Source organism: Sphaeramia orbicularis, chromosome 5 (assembly GCF_902148855.1).
Source record: "Sphaeramia orbicularis chromosome 5, fSphaOr1.1, whole genome shotgun sequence".
Taxonomy (NCBI): domain Eukaryota; kingdom Metazoa; phylum Chordata; class Actinopteri; order Kurtiformes; family Apogonidae; genus Sphaeramia; species Sphaeramia orbicularis.
In genome coordinates this window covers 35,102,431-35,119,791 of record NC_043961.1, presented here as the reverse complement: position 1 = coordinate 35,119,791, position 17,361 = coordinate 35,102,431, and the positions used below count along the sequence as shown (strand labels likewise).

Here is a 17,361-nt window from a genome sequence, read left to right as displayed (position 1 = left end):
CTAATGCTTTCCATCAGGTCCGACAAATAAATGAATCCACATTTGCACTCTTCTGCTGTGTATATTTTCTTTAATGCTGGTGAATGTCATTTTATTTGACTTCATTAATGCCAGCTCCCATCACCGCGGTCGTGCCCTGTCAGGAAGCCGGGTTACAGGCTCCGAGCGCCGGTGTGCTTGAAGGGCTTGATCCGTGCACAAAGCGGGGCTTGGTTCTGATTTCTGTGAACGAAACTAGTTCCATGATCCGTAATCGGAACCGGTTACGAGAACGGAAACAACTTCACGCTCCCCCGAGAGGCTTTCAGCAGCACAGATAGAAGGAGCTCCTGCCTGGACCAGGGACCACTGTCCCACTGACACAGAAACACAGACACATTTTATTTTTTTTCAGAAAACAGTATCTCGTAAACTCATAAAAACAGAGCTTTTTTTTTTTTTCCGGAAAACAGTATCTCGTAAACTCATAAAAACAGAGCTTTTTTTTTTTTTCGGAAAACAGTATCTCGTAAACTCATAAAAACAGAGCTTTTTTTTTCTTTTCCGGAAAACAGTATCTCGTAAACTCATAAAAACAGAGCTTTTTTTTTTTTTTTCCGGAAAACAGTATCTCGTAAACTCATAAAAACAGAGCTTTTTTTTTTTTTTTTCGGAAAACAGTATCTCGTAAACTCATAAAAACAGAGCTTTTTTTTTTTTTTTTCCAGAAAACAGTATCTCGTAAACTCATAAAAACAGAGCTTTTTTTTTTTTTTCAGGAAACAGTATCTCATAAACTCATAAAAACAGAGCTTTTTTTTTTTTTTCAGGAAACAGTATCTCATAAACTCAGAAAAACAGCGCCGATTTTTTTTTTTAACTTATTTTTTCTCGTAATTATGAGATAATTATCTCATTAATTCAGAAAAACAGAGCCGAAATTATTTTTTTTTGTGAATGCAATACGCTTCCGTAGTAACCTGACTTTTTTCTTCTTTTTTTTTACCCTTCACTGCAAACAATCTGCTTAATATATTAATTAGAAAAGCACTCGGAGAGCGCAAACCTCCGCCAAGGCAGATCAGTGTCCCCCCCCCCGATCAACACCAAAATTTAATCATTTGTTCCTTGTGCCAGTATCATTTCCTGAAATTTTCATCCAAATCCATCCATAACTTTTTGAGTTATCTTGCACACGGACAGACAGACAAACCAACGCCGGCAAAAACATAACCTCCTTGGCGGAGGAAATAAAGATGAACGCTCCAGTGTAATTTCTTTCTTTGACTTGGTGCTCCAGTTTTCTCTCACAATCCCAAACATATGTAAATCAAGTGTGGAGTGGACCTGAGTGTCAGTGACCTTATCAAATGTGAACTGATAAACTGCTCATGGAATCTGTCTTCCTTGTCCTACTAAATGTCTCCTTTCTAGTTTATTTGTACATAAAACTAATTCATGTAACTGAAGCTAAGATGTTTTAGGAAATAATAAATCAATGATACAAGGAAGCTTGTACTTTTGCAGGTTCTGTGACCAAATTATGCAGGTGACTAACCATAAATAAGGATGAGTCAGTGTAATCTGTAGCAAGGCAAAAGTGAAACCCTGAACAGACTTTAATGTTTGCATAAAGGCTAATGTATAAAGGCGTCTAATAGAGGTTTAAGCAAATATCTTGGCAGGACATACGACAATGAACAAGACAGATGGACAAGTCTGCATGGAAATGGACATGCAAAACTTAAAACTGAGGCAAATGCAAAATGCATCTTTGTGAAGTTTATGAAAGACTGATATCTATGCTTCATGTCCATTGAAGCCACAAATGTAAATGTGAGTGAATATTATAGGCACCATTATAGAAAATTTGCAGTTAGTACACATTCAGGTAAATAGCAACAGGAGGAGCCAAAGGCTTTATAGGGTTTGCAGGTGAGTTTGCATAAAACAGACACATTCGATGATGTACTAATACTGGTGTCCTGCTTTGAGCCTCTGTGTCTGTTGTATCTGCAGCATGGCCTCACCTTTCAGTGTGCTGGTTTTATGCTGTGTGTTTAGACTAAGCTGCTGTGTGACTCCACCACAATGGTTCAACAACATTTCTACCAATCTCTTCAATTTGCGTGGAGACATAATGCTTGGGGGGCTTTTTCCCATCAACCTGCGCACCAGTGCCCACAGCCATAGGACAGAACCTAACAGCATCAGCTGTGCAAGGTGAGGATTTTCGAAAATTCTGTTGAGTAAAATTCACCTTCAATATTATTATTGTGTATTTAACCTGACTAACAGGTCTTTCCCCTTGTTTTTGTGCCTGTTGACCCTCAGTTTAAATGATTATGGGCTGGGAATGGCCATAGTGATGAAGTACGCAATTGAAGAAATAAATGCAAACAAATCATTTCTCCCAGGCATCAAGTTGGGCTATGAAATCTACAACACATGCTTACAATCTGCAGTTATTGTGAGGCCGACAATCTCCTTCCTTACAGCAAAATCCAACAGAGTTTTGTCTGTGAAATGTAATTACACAGACTTTGAGACCAGTGTATCAGCTGTGATCGGTCCTTATTCTTCAGAAATGGTGTCAGTCATTGGAAAACTCCTGGGATTCTTTCTCATGCCACAGGTTTGTTTCAAAAAGTTGACATTTGTCCGACACATCTACTATTTCAGTTGATGTTGTGTTTTCAAAAAAAAATCACTTGTCTTAAAGTTAAATCTATCTTTTCTATTATGATTTTCACACAAGACTCTTAGGAGCAAATCCACAATATTATCTGTAAAACATGATTACTCCTTGTTATACAGATATAGATACAGATCTGTCTGAGAAAACTTTTACTTACTCTCATTTTTTCAGTAATTGCTTTACTGCAGTGTGAATTGTATTTGTGCTGTTCTTGTTTATTTTTTAATTTAACTGACATGATTTTCTTTCTTCAGATTAGTTATGGAGCCACCAGTGACAAATTCAGTGACGACGTCCTCTACCCATCATTCTTCCGTACAGTGCCCACTGACAAATGGCAAGTGTACACCATGGCGCTTCTAATGAAGGAGTTTAACTGGACATGGGTGGCCGTGGTGGGAAGTAAGGAGGAGTATGGACAACAGGGTGTACAGGAATTTTCTAAAGTGGCAGAAAACATGTCAGTCTGTGTGGCCTATCAGGGACTGATTCCAGTCTATACTGAACCTGAACCAGCAATCACAGTCATCCTCAACAGTATTGTAAACACCAAAGTCAATGTGGTAGTGGTTTTTTCTCTATCACAAATCGCTGAAGTCTTTTTTAAAGAGGTATGTAAAGGAATAGATTTGAAAGAATAAATTTAATTACATTTGATTTTGATCTACTGGTAGAATTCGTTCTATTTCAGGTCATCAAGAGGAATTTAACTGGTGTGTGGGTTGCCAGTGAAAGTTGGGCCATAAGCAGCAGAGTGACTTCATTACCAAATATCCACACGATTGGCACGGTCATTGGAATAACAACCAAGACGCAGACCCTGGATCTGCTCACTCCTTACACAAAAGAGCTCTTTCGCAGGCTGAGTGAAGAGAGGACAAAGACACCCACTCCAGCACCAGATTCTGACCACCCTGATCCACCCTGCCCACAGTGTTCAAACCTGTCACCTGCTAATATTAGTGTAATAGAAGGTACTAGAGTGCAGCACTCAGCTTTCAGGGTCTATGCTGCCATCTACAGTGTAGCACAAGCACTGCACAACATGCTGGACTGTGATTCAACTACCTGTAAGTGGGACCGAAAGAACAAGATCTATCCCTGGAAGGTAAGACTTCGACTGTGGATGTGGGTGCAGACCATATGAAAATCAAATTTACTAAAAGAAACAAAATATTCATTTGCAGCTGTCTCAGGTTTTAAAGAATACATCTATAGATTTAGACGGAACGCATTTAGAGTTTGACAGATATGGAAATCCAAGCATAGGATACGATGTGATTCATTGGATCTGGAATGGCACAAATGTAAACTTCACAGAAGTTGGAAGCTCCAATGGAAGCCTGTCCATCAATACATCCCTCTTCAAATGGCACACAGAAAATTCACAGGTAAGATCAGCAAACCAGTTGACCATGATTTGCAAAAAAACAAAACAAAACTCTGATTTCACCAAAACCTATTTCAAGTAAGAGTCCTTAAAAGATGTTTCACAAATGCCAGTGCAATAACACAACCTGTGTAGGTCCCTGTGTCAACCTGTTCAGCAGCATGTGATCCAGGCCAAGTGCGACGAGTCAAAGGTTTCCACTCCTGCTGTTTTGATTGTATAAACTGTACAGCGGGCACATACCAGGCAAAAAAAGGTACTTATGTTGTCTATACATCCATACAATTTCTGAATGTAAAATTTCTATTCTATTCTATTGTATTTGTGGTGATCTACGGTGATGGAATGGAAATGGTATTCTTGTGGATCAAACCATATCTTCTTTTTACTTGCAGAGGACAGAAAGTGTACTGACTGCCCTAAGGGCCAGTGGTCCCTGGAGCGTAGTACTAAGTGTACTGATCCCACCTATGACGTCTTGTCCTGGGACAAACCTGAGTCTCTGGAAATGATACTGGCTGGGGTGGTGCTGCTGATATGTCAGGGGTCAGTGGGTGTTCTGTTCTTTAAGCACAGGGGGACCCCTCTGGTGTGTGCCTCTGGGGGATCCCTCAGTTTTGTGGCTCTTGTCAGCCTAATGGGAGCATGTCTCAGTCTGCTGTTTTTTCTGGGACAGCCGGGGGATGTGGTCTGTCGACTCCAGTTGCCTTTCACCTCCATTTTTCAAACAGTGACCCTCTCCATTATCACATCTATCTCAGTACAGGTGAGAAGTAACAAGTAAAACACAAATGCTGTAAAAGATAGTCACATGTAGCGTGCACTTTGTGATCTAACTGTAAGACTCTTTTTTTGCACAGATATTCTTAGTGACAGAGTTCCCACAGAAAACTGCCTCTCATCTGCAAACATTAAGAGGTCCAGGGAGCTGGCTGTTTGTGCTGGCCTGCTGTGGTGTGCAAGCCGGCATAATCGGCTGGTTTGTCCAGGAGGTGCCTTCACTCTCTGAGTATAAAGCTGAAATGGAAATAAATTTTGTAAGAACATTTCTGACATGTCCTGTGGAACCCTTAACTGGATTCGCTTTAATGCAAGGCTTCAATGGTGTCATGGCCCTTGTGTCTTTTATGTGTACGTTTATGGCTATAAAGCCTGTTCACCAGTATAACCTGGCCAGGGATATTACTTTTTGTTCTCTGATTTTCTGTGTGTTTTGGGTCACCTTTATTCCCATTTATATAGGCCTGAAGGACAAAAGACTAGAGTCTGTTGTGTATGTTTCTTTCTCCCTATCAAGCAACTTGGGACTGGTGGCAGCCTATTATTTCCCAAAGTGCTACTTAATTTTGAGAAAACCTGAGCTAAACACAGAAAATTATTTCTGTACATTTCTAGAGGGAGTCCCTCCAACACCACCTGAGGAAGAGCCACAGCCTCAGACAGAGTCCGAACAGTCAACAGGGACATAAAGGCACCAATGATTGTATTTACATGTATGTATACATTTAATGATGTGTAGCACTGTTTCCATATCTCTACTTTCATTATGTTTTGATTGCTGTATATCTTACATTCAACACCTTAGTTAATGGAAGATTCTGTAATTAATTCACAGATTTATTGTTTAAATTTGGTTGGGGTTTTTCTTTCTTTCTTTTATTTTCTTCAGCTGATGAACATTCAGTTTCCTCTTGAGGATTAATAGTCCATGTGTATCTATATCTGTACATGATGTAGTTGTAGCTACCCCTTATCAAAACTGTATCAGCATGTGTGGCATTTTAGAGTACGTAACCTAATAAATTTGTGGCATTACATGTTTTGTTTGTTAGTCTCATACCTTTACCAGTTTCTTGTGGCTAAACATGCAAAAACACAAGATATAAATAATGTTTGTGTCAGCTATAAAGTATAGTCACTGGGTTTTATATATTTTGACTATACAAGGAATCTGCAATGAGCTAAATATACATTTTATGAGAGTTGTATTTTTGGACGTTGTTCACCTGGATAACAATAAAGGTTTGATGGAGCAGAAAGAAGTATTTTTTTTCTGTATTTCTTGAACACTCAGCAGGGCAGTGGTAAATATAGCACATGCTGCTTTAATAGGCTCATTATAAAATCTGAAACTTAATGAAGTTAACCAAATTAACAAGAAAAGCACTCAGAGAGCACAGACCGCCAAGGCAGATCACCCCCCCCCCCCCCCCCCCCCCCCCCCCCCCCCGATCACCAGCCAAAATTTAATCATTTCCTTGTGCCAGTATCAACATTTCCTGAAAATGTCATCAAAATAACTTTTTGAGTTATCTTGCCAACAGACAGACAGACAATCCCCAATGAAAACATAACCTCCTTGGCAGAGGTAACTGTGGTTTGGGAGTAATGCCTTCACTACTCCTCTAATCCACTGGGAGGCCTGCTTATACCTGCTTATTCGATCTAGCACTGCTTGTCCATCTTCTGTCAACCCCACCCTCCATGGTTTCCTCTTAATCCATTCACTCTCATTCCTCCCCCTTCCCATTCTTCTGCATTTATCCCCACCTGTAATACTAGTAGTCGTAGTAGAATCATCATCATCATAACTCTAAATCTTTCTGTTTGTTTAAGTGTAAAAAACTAAAATTACATAAAAATATTTATATTTACAAACTATCTCAAAAAAAAAAAAAAAAGTGAATAACAACCATGAACAAATATGAACAACTTAAAATCTTTTAGAGAAGTAAGTGTACTTTTAGCAATATTATACCTGGTACTAAGGTAAGGCAAGGCAAATTTATTTGTATCGCACAATTCATACACAGGGCAATTCACAGTGCTTTACAAAAAATTGAAAAGAGACAAGTTACAAACACAATTACAATTAAAACATAATCAATAAAACATAAATAATAATAATCAATTAAAATAAAGTAAAAGAGTGCAGATAGAACCCTTTCAGTTGTTCTATGCACAGTTGAACAGAGCCATTTTCAACCTGACAAACCTGACAAAACCGTTTGCTGGTGAACTTTCCATCCTAATATAGCTAATATTGCCAAGCTCTGGCTCTGGCTTCATTTCCTGTACAAGTGCTCTGAGCCTCTGAGAACACACGATTCATGCACGAAGACGGGTACGTGCAGAAGGGGGAGGGACAAATTGCAGTTGAGTTTGATAGACATATCACCATTCAATCATTTCGATGGGCCAGTTAAAAGGATTGGATGGTGTTTTTTCAGTCCTGTCCATTCCACAGGTAACTAATTTTTTTTATTTTTGTGTGAGAGCATTTAATTAATTGGTTGTCATCAGGGTATGAAGGGGATTTTAAGCAATATAGTAGAAAATGCTCCAGGAAAACATTTCCCACCGCACCTTTAATACCAACGCATTATCATCACCAGTCCCTATTTTTGCTGCATTGAAACGTAGATCACTGTTTATGTTGTTAGGTAGGAGTTAGCTGATGTTTTTTCTAGCTAGGAAATGTTCCATGTGGTTCAGTCAATCTCTGTCCTCTGTTTGAACTGGACTGACAGAAGCTGTTGTTGTGACATGTGCATGGGTTCATATTAAAACCAAGGCACTATTGTCTTTATCTGACTGGCTAACTGACTGGATGCCCATTAACTCCTATTGTGTGTGTGTGTGTGTGTGTGTGTGTGTGTGTGTGTGTGTGTGTGTGTGTGTGTGTGCAGCCTCATCATGGACATATGATTGTTTTTTCTAAAAAAAAAAAGAGCCAGATTCAGGTAAGACTGTAAGATCAACTTGTGCAACCTCATTTTCTACAGCAACCAAATATTCTATTAGAATGATGTTGTAAGTTGGATTAATGTACCAGTTTATATCTCTTATTAGATATAAAACACATTGTTTGGTTATTTGCCTTTTAGTTAAATCACAAAGAAAGAAAGGGGAGCAGAGAGACACTTAACATATACACTGGTCTACAATTGTTTACAAATTATCTGCCTCAGAGATTAAATGTGGTAAATGTTACGTATTTTAATATGGTTAATTGGAAAACAAATGACAAAAGTGCTGGTATCCTGATGTTTTGAAGGTATGTGATTAAGTTTTATTCCACATATATATTGGTTTATGTACATTTATACAAGAGATTTATAAATGTTCCACAGATAGAACCTGAAAAGTGGATGTATTGTCATGTGCAGACAGTGTTTTGAAGTAGATCTGGTGGCTCTGAGACTAAGATTCCTCTAGAGTTAAACTCATTCTTGCATATATGTATATGTATATGTATAGGTTGAGGAGCTGCTGTATCAAAATGGAGGACTGTCTTCCTCCATAAATTAGGGTTAAGGTTTATTTCTTTTACAGTTTCAATCCATTCCTCTTTTACTGTGTCTTAGCATTTAAATAACTTTAATTAGATTTGATGGTTTAGTCACAGAGTTTCCCCTACCAAAAAAATGTTATGCTTCTCTTTCACAAATGTGGGAATGATGGTCCGAAATTATGGAATCACAGGAGTGCCAAAATTAAAAGGAAATAAATGTGGAAATAAAAAGAGAATCAATAAAATACATTTGGAAATAAAAAGAGAATCAATAAAAGAAATGTGGAAATAAAAAGAGAATCAATAAAATAAATTTGGAAATAAAAAGAGAATCAATAAAAGAAATGTGGAAATAAAAAGAGAATCAATAAAAAAAAATGGAAATAAAAGGAGAATCAATAAAAGAAATTTGGAAATAAAAAGAGAATCAATAAAATAATTTTGGAAATAAAAAGAGAATCAATAAAAGAAATTTGGAAATAAAAAGAGAATCAATATGTGAATCAATGATAAAAAATATACAAATGCAGTCATATCATTGCTTTTGCTTATTCCATTTTGACATTGTCTTTTCCATTTGCGTTTTGACATTGTCTTTTCCATTTGCGTTTTGACATTGTCTTTTCCATTTGCTTATTGTCATTGCTTTTACCTGATGGCTCAAGCTGTCAATCAAATGGCTGTGGGCGGGTCTTTCTGTCCAGGATAACTAGTCGATACCTGATCAGACGATTCCGGCTTGACAGTGGCTATGCAGTAGCTCTGTTTATGTGTTAGCTCTCAGCGCGGGAGACCAGAAGTAGCGTCACGGACAGGACGTAGACACACATACACATGTGTCAACTAGAACCATGTCTGCATTCATCAGTGCAGATATTTCTCCAAGACTTTCCATTACATCTTCCACCAACCTTAAAATATAGTCCGTTGGAAAATTTTCCTCCACATACCGAGCAATTGCTAATAATTCTCGTTGAATGCCTCTTCTCAATCCGTCCACGTCAACCATATTTAACTTTCCCTCTTTTTACTACAGATAAATGTGTATGTGTGTCTACGTCTTGTCCGTGACGCTACTTTTGGTCTCCCGCGCTGAGAGCTAACACATAAACAGAGCTACTGCATAGCCACTGTCAAGCTGGAATCGTCTGATCAGGTATCGACTAGTTATCCTGGACAGAAAGACCCGCCCACAGCCATTTGATTGACAGCTTGAGCCATCAGGTAAAAGCAATGACAAAACGTAAATGGAAAAGACAATGTCAAAACGTAAATGGAAAAGACAATGTCAAAACGTAAATGGTAAAGACAATGTCAAAACGCAAATGGAAAAGACAATGTCAAAACGTAAATGGTAAAGACAATGTCAAAACGCAAATGGAAAAGACAATGTCAAAATGGAATAAGCAAAAGCAATGATATGACTGCATTTGTATATTTTTTAATTATTGATTCTTGTATTGATTCTCTTTTTATTTACACATTTCTTTTATTGATTCTCTTTTTATTTCCAATTTTTTTTATTGATTCTCTTTATTTCCACATTTCTTTTATTGATTCTCTTTTTATTTCCAAATTTCTTTTATTGATTCTCTTTATTTCCACATTTCTTTTATTGATTCTCTTTTTATTTCCAAATTTCTTTTACTGATTCTCTTTTTATTTCCACATTTATTTCCTTTTAATTTTGTCACTCCTGTGATTCCATATAAAAATTACGTTAAAATGTACAAAACAGTGAAATTTCTCTTGCCTTGCCACCCAGCACTTAGGGTGTTCAGCACCCCTAAACCTCTGACCCTAGAATTGCCCCTGCCTGGGACCACTTGTTTTGGCTGTAAAAGAGTCCAAAATCATACGACAAATGATCACTTTTTCCCTCTTTTTTGCCTGAATAACCTGAATAACTTCAGGTTTCAATATCTGGCAGTTATTTCATATTACTGTGTTAAGACAATGTAACAATAGTTTAAAGTGAAAAAATAAAAATTGCTGAACATGCACATGAACATAATGTAAGACAACATCAACTGGAAATATGAACTATAATAAATATGTACAGACATATTTTTCTGACTTCCTCTCTCAGTTTTCCATATATTGTCTTTTTTTTTTGTATCACAGTTGTCCAGGCATTTGTGGGCCTGTGTGGTAGATGGTAAAGCAGTTCCTGAAGATGATGCCACTTCTGTAGAAACCATCCAAAAAGATGAGGAAAAAGAAAAAAGAAAGTAATATAATAATAATACACAAAAAACTTGCATACCTTTGAGGATAAAAACTAGAAAAGCAGAAAAATAATAAAAGAGATAGGTCTAACTGAGTTGTAGAAAGCAAAAAAAGCATTGATAATTCAAAGTCCTTTTCATAATAAAAAACTAACAAAGTAATGTTACAAAATAAAAATAAAAAAAAAGAAAGAAATCAATCTAAAACGCTAAAAATTAGCTTTAGTAAAGTTAGCATTTCTGCATATTTTCCTAGCTTTTACAAAATTCATTACTTACTCATGTTCAGATGGATCTCCAGATGACCTTGGACCTTCATCCAGGTCACTCTCCTCTGGGAGGTTTTCTCTCTCTCAGATTTTCTTGACATATTTTGTCCCAACGTAGTGTAAAAAATAATTTCAACGTGAGCTCTTCCTGCTTTCTGTCAAACAGACAAGCTCCTCCACACACACACACACACACACACACACACACACACACACACACACACACACACACACACACACACACACACCTCTGTCTCTGCATCAGTGTGTGCATCAGTTCTTACCTGTCGTTGTACAATTGATTCCTGTCGTTACACTAAAGTACCTCTGAAAAAGTTTGTCTTACTGATACTACACATAAATACTAGCGATGCAATGGTACTCGGGAAAACCGTGTACAGTTCGGTCCGCCCTGCATGGGACAATCCACCCGGTTTTGCAATTGATTCTCTCTCTCTCTCTCTCTCTCTCTCTCTCTCTCTCTCTCTCTCTCTCTCTCTCTCTCTCTCTCTCTCTCTCTCTCTCTCTCTCTCTCTCTCTCTCTCTCTCTCTCTCTCTCTCTCTCTCTCTCTCTCTCTCTCTCTCTCTCTCTCTCTCTCTCTCTCTCTCTCTCTCTCTCTCTCTCTCTCTCTCTCTCTCTCTCTCTCTCTCTCTCTCTGGACATGCATGTGCGCTTACAGCGCGGGGAAGCCCCGCCCCTCAGTGACAGCGGAGAAAGGCAAGAGTGTATACCTGCAAACCCGCACCCACCCGGATCTGCATACATTAGACCCGCATACATTACACCCACTACCGGAGCCCTAATTAAACGCATTGTCTACACAATAACTCACTTTTAATGGCTTCATTATTGGCTAAAACGCACACCATCAATACATTTCTAATATGTGCTGCTCAATGACATCCGTGGCCGGATGTACACAGAAGTGAAGCTCACTTCACTATTAGGATTGAGGGGATGACGTAACAACCAGCGTCCCCGCCCCATTTCTCCATTTTGAATTTACAGGCGCCAACAGTCCCATCGCAGCGTTTTCATTGTTTTTGTAAATTGTCTGTAAAATGCGTCCGATCAAAGATGCCTGGAAGACACTGCTGCGTTACAAATTGTTCCAGTTACTCCCGTGATTGACACAGAAAATGTAGAGACCTGGAGGTACGTTATTTTGGGTTTCCGACTAGTTTAACACATTTACAATTCCCACACACTAACCCACCAGCACACTAACCAGACCATCACTAAACCAGAATCAACCCCAGCCACTTCACAGATACATGGAACAAGAATGTAGAGAGGAAACATAAAAAACATAAACAATGCTATCTTTTAACTATGAAACAATGTTTATAGTATTTCACCATTACTACCCCCTTGAACACAACACATAAACACTGCACTATCCACGGGCTGACCTTTGACAGCACCACAGTGTTTTCAGTCATCGGACTTGTAGATCTCCAAACCTTGAACCCAGCCACAGCAAAACTGTTCATAGCTGTCAAGGGACTTAAGGATTTTGAATTCTTGCACTGTGTAGTAACATATGTCGAAAATGAGATAGTTAACTAACTGCATGTAGGTACAACCTGAAAGAGTCCAGATCCCTGCATCAGTCGGACGCCAGTGAACACCAGTAGCTCATAGGGGTCTATATCTTCAGTATGTCTGATCTTCTCCAAATACCTTTGCTTAGCAGTTGTGTTGAGCTTCTCTCAATAGAGACCCCTTGTTTTCGCCACTGCGTTATCCTTTTTTTTTTTTTTTGTTAAATCTTGATTTATATGGCTCTTTCCTGCATGTCTGTACTATGCTGTTGCCCATAACAACCGATAGCTTGTAAGTTCAAAATGGCACATCCCTCCAGATATGTCATGTGATATGGCGTATGTCCCAGAGTCTTCAATATAAACAGAGTCGCAACACTTCCATAGACTCCCGCTGCAAAAAAGGCAGACAAAATATGGACCGACTTCCGGGTTCTGGAGGGGCCGATAGTTCCCACACTGAGTGTAACGCCGTCAGAATACATTCATTTCTATTGCAGCTGATCTAGCAATTCCAGCTCTAACTTAATAAGATGTCGTCATCTTTCAAATTATAGTGTATTTTCTGTATTAGTGGACATTTACGTTGTAAATTCAGTTTTCTTTGGTATGTGTTAGTGTTTGTATAAATTTGTATCTTAAACAACTGTTATGTTGGATTTTCAGGTGTAGCCCTATAGTTAGCTAGCTTGACTTGTCCATCTGTTGGGATTTAACCACTATAACCACAAATTACGGAGTTTTTAAGATAAGGCAACGTTAGTACAAATGTTATCAGTGAGTTTTATTTTAGTTGTTTTCCTGAACCTGGTGGTGTTTGGTTAAGTTTGTCAGCTGAGGTCATGTGCTAAATAGGAGGAGGGTAGCTGTAGAGCTGAGCTCTGATAAATAAAAGTTCATTAAAGTTATTATTCATGAGTTAAACGTGGAGAAACTTCAGTAACTTGGTGTTTGTAAGATCCGACTCATCATATAAGAACTCTGTTGAGTTTTGAGTTTGCGAATGTTGAGTTTTTATGAGTTTAGCATCTGTGCTAACGCTAACATGCTAAGTTAGCTGCTATGCTATCCGCTAGTTAATGTCGTATTGTGTGTGTTATCAGAGCAGAGCTTGGCAGACACAGTGTTCACAGCTAACCACTGTTTTCTGTTTATACTACAGTCTTATAATAGTAAAACTTAAAAATGGTTGATTGTCTATCTCCTTAACAGTACAGTGCAATGGCAGAATGAATGAACTTATAAAGTTAGCACCACTCACGCAAGTAGCCTACCTAAGCTAACATAAACTTTTCCCCCCAAAATGTACGTTTTCAAAGTAATAAATGCATTTCTTTCAGTGGTCAACCCCACTACTCAAAAGTATAACACATACAACAATGCATACAGTAGTCCAACAACGGTTGTGTGTGGTTTATTTTGAAATTTACCATACTCACTGCTGTCTGTCCCATAGAAGAACATGAGAGCACTCGGTTCATTTGGAACTGTTCAGGCTTTGTGAGCCACGTGATCTCCAGAGTGGTGACAGCAAAGCACGTCGTAACTGTCTTTATAGGGCTCTGGTATGTCCTTATTCCTAATAAAGCTGCTTTTCATTTAATTCTACCCCTGCCCGTACCCATGAAAAAATTTTTTTTCTTTTTTTTTCTTACCCGACCCAGCCCGGCCCACCCAACCCGGTACAGGACTCTGGCACACATACAATCCCATGACCAGCTATTACAAGGAAATGTAACAGTAGATACCCATGGCGTTTTTATAGTGCCATTTTCTTTTACATTCCTGTGGAGAACAGGAATTTTTTATTTTTTTTACAAGCTCCCTTTGGGCTGTATGTGTGCACATGCCTGTTTTATACTACTCTTTACATGTAGTCGAGGAATAAGAAAAGGTTATATTGTTCAGTACAGAAAGTGTTATTTAATTCAGTACAGTGATATAATTTGTTCTTACTGTGAAATTCCGGTTTTGCTGACAAGCAAAATAAAAATATAATTTTGGGGAAAAAAAAACTTTTCTCTTTATGCACAAAACACATATTGAAACCGAACGGAAACCGTGGCCCAAGAACCAAGGTACGGACCGAACCGTGGGCTACCTGTACTGTTGTACCCCTAATAAATACCCTTTACACTGAAGAATTATGGTTATACCCTACATGAGTAATGTTTAACATTATGAGGCCATATGTTTTTGCATCTGGATCCAGTTGGAGTTTTAAAAAGTATGACGGGAAAACTAAACCTCAGTCACGTGTTGACTCCTAGTGGCATGTAGTGCCCCACAAAACATACTCATATGCCTAAATTATATTACAATATGTAATCAAATACAAATGCAATGGGTATACAATACTAATGTATACCCATTAGTATTCAAGTAAAGGATTTTAAGGGGGGATTGAATTAATACACATTTTACCTGTCCATATTAGTTTAGCAGGCCACTTTTTCTATCAGTTACATATGTTTTTATTTTCAGGTTGCATAGCTCAGTGTAGCCATGCCATGATGCAGATCAGTCACCAGTGGCCTCTCAGTCAACAGCAAGATGGACACTGATGGTTCAGTGGAATCAGAGATTGCTAAACTGCAGAGACAGTTCAAGATTATGGAGCGGGATCGGCAACGCTACGACATTCAAGCCTGGGAGCAGATTCACAAAGAACAGTAAACAAGCATCACACATAAAACACATGTGGATGTAGGTGGTTTTGATTTTTTTTAATTCATCCCATTGCCTTATTATGTTTTGCTGGTAAAGACAGGAGATACAGAAGCTGCTCAAAGAGCAGGAGGATATTCAGTGCTTTGGACCATATATGCGGTGCTGCATGTATGGTCCGAAGCATGGAGGCGAACAAGGTGCTTCCTTAGCAAACAGTCCAATGTAACTGATAGGAAATAGGAGCACGTACAGTAGGTAAAAGACACTATGTAGCAGCATATTAGTCCAAGTACCTGCCCCATTCTCAGAATCCATGCCAGTGTCTCGATATGTGCTCGCTGTCTTTCCTGCATCACCACAGCAGCTTATAATGGAAACGGATAGATCTTACGCTGTTTATGTTATTTATATCCCACAAAACCACATTTTTTACCCTCAGTGTACATTTGAAAAGGCATCTAATGTTGTCTGTGGAATAGAAAGGCTGTCATTTGAAAAGTTTGTGCGTATTGATAGGATGGAGATGAAGGACGGATTTTCAACGCATACCTGTACTTTGCCAAATGGGGACTTCCTTGTTCTAGACAGACATTCCTATGTTAAACGTCACTGGTGTACGCACTTGCCACTCAAACATGTCTGACCAATGGGGAAGCATCCGCCCACTGCAGGATGTTTGTGACAAAATGTTTCAATCACAAAAAAAAAAAAAAAACACTTCCAAACTTTTTTCACTTAAATCAAAGAAAAAATGTGTTCAAATGCAATTTTTTGGGTCTCAAATATTTTTTTTTAGATTCAAACACTTTTTTTCTTTGATTAAAAAAAGTTTTTTTATTGAAATGAAGTTGTTTTTAATTGATTTTTTTTTTTTTTGATTGAAGTGAAATTTTTTTTTTTATTGAATTTTTTTTTTTTTTTTTGATTGAAGCGATATTTTTTTGGGATTGAATAATAAAGACACAAATATCCTACTCACAATATGGGTCAATTGCAAAAAAGATGACTTCAATCCAAAAAATAATTTTCTATCAAAAAATAACTCACTTCAATAAAAAGCCTTTTCAATAAGCGAAAACAACCATACAAATGCAATTTTTTTGGATCTCAAATATTTTTTTTGCATTCAAACACTTTTTTTTTTTGAAAAAAAATTTTTTTTTTGATTGAAAATATTGTTTTCAGTTAAAACTTTCTAGTTTATTTGCACATAAAACTAGTTCAGAGGATGAGTCAACACAATCTGTGGCAAGGCAAAAATGAAACCATGAACAGATTTTAATGTTTGTATCAAGGCTAACCATACAGCCATATCAGAGGTGCAAACGTCTAATGGAGGTTTAGGCAAATATCTTGGCAGGACATATGAAAATGAACAAGACAGATGGACAAGTCTGCATGCAAATGGACATGCAAAACTTAAAACTGAGGTGAATGCAAAACAGGGAAAAATGAAAGCATAAAGTGAAACATGTAGACATTTTTATTTTGTTTGCAACGCATTGTATGTGTCATATTACCTGCTATGGGATTCATAGTTGCTATTGGTTGTCATAACAACACAGAGGCAGTATCAGAGTTAACAAAGTACAAAATCACTAGAATGACAGACTAAGCCAGCCTCAAAAGCTGATATTTACACAAATGATGCCTAGGCAAGGCAAGGCAGGTTTATTTATATAGCATATTTCATGTAGAAGACAATTCAAAGTGCTTTACATAAAAGATTAAAAACATTACAGCAGGGTGAAGGGGAAGCAATAAAAAGTACAGGCATAAAAAGAAAAAAAAACAGATAAAAACTTTAAGCTGAAAAGAAACAATGCAGATCTGAACTTCTGAATAGGAACATTATTCATTTGCAGCTGAGAACCGGTGGGTCTTTAACCTGGATTTAAATAAACTCAATGTTTCAACTGATCTGAGGCTTTCTGGGAGTTTGTTCCAGACATGTGGAACATAGAAGCTGAACGCAGCTTCTCCATGTGTGGTTCTGACTCTGGGAACTGACAAAAGACCAGATCCAGATGACCTGAAGGGTCTGGTAGGTTCATCCTGGGTCAAGAGGTCACTGATGTATTTTGGTCCTGAACCATTCAGAGCTTTATAGACCAGAGAGGACTAGACTAATGAGAGGTTTACTGTGAGAACAGCTTTGGATAAGGTGTCAAAAAAAATTTTGTCGTGCTATATGTGCTCATCTTCTGACAGATAGGTACACCAAAGAGAATCAAAGAGAAAACCACAAGCAAATGTCAGGAAAATTCTCCGGAAAGACACATACCACT

At 38.0% G+C, this 17,361-nt stretch overlaps 1 protein-coding gene across 1 annotated transcript; it reads left to right on the top strand.

Moving 5' to 3' along the window:
• Nucleotides 1–1,949: 1,949 nt before the first annotated feature.
• On the top strand, nt 1,950–5,750 carry LOC115419372 (taste receptor type 1 member 3-like). Its single transcript, XM_030134100.1, has 8 exons — nt 1,950–2,202; nt 2,314–2,614; nt 2,932–3,288; nt 3,369–3,785; nt 3,865–4,068; nt 4,203–4,323; nt 4,463–4,833; nt 4,928–5,750. Exons 1-8 carry the CDS (start codon nt 2,000–2,002, stop codon nt 5,534–5,536), a joined length of 2,583 nt encoding a protein of 860 aa, XP_029989960.1. The 5' UTR covers nt 1,950–1,999; the 3' UTR covers nt 5,537–5,750.
• Nucleotides 5,751–17,361: the final 11,611 nt, after the last annotated feature.

What these genes read in the sequence shown, in the direction of transcription:
- LOC115419372 (XM_030134100.1), top strand. Translation starts at nt 2,000, where the DNA reads ATGGCCTCACCTTTCAGTGTGCTGGTTTTATGCTGTGTGTTTAGACTA. An exon ending in AACAGCATCAGCTGTGCAAG is followed by an intron (nt 2,203 to 2,313) that starts GTGAGGATTTTC and finishes GTTGACCCTCAG; the next exon opens with TTTAAATGATTATGGGCTGG. An exon ending in TCACATCTATCTCAGTACAG is followed by an intron (nt 4,834 to 4,927) that starts GTGAGAAGTAAC and finishes TTTTTTGCACAG; the next exon opens with ATATTCTTAGTGACAGAGTT.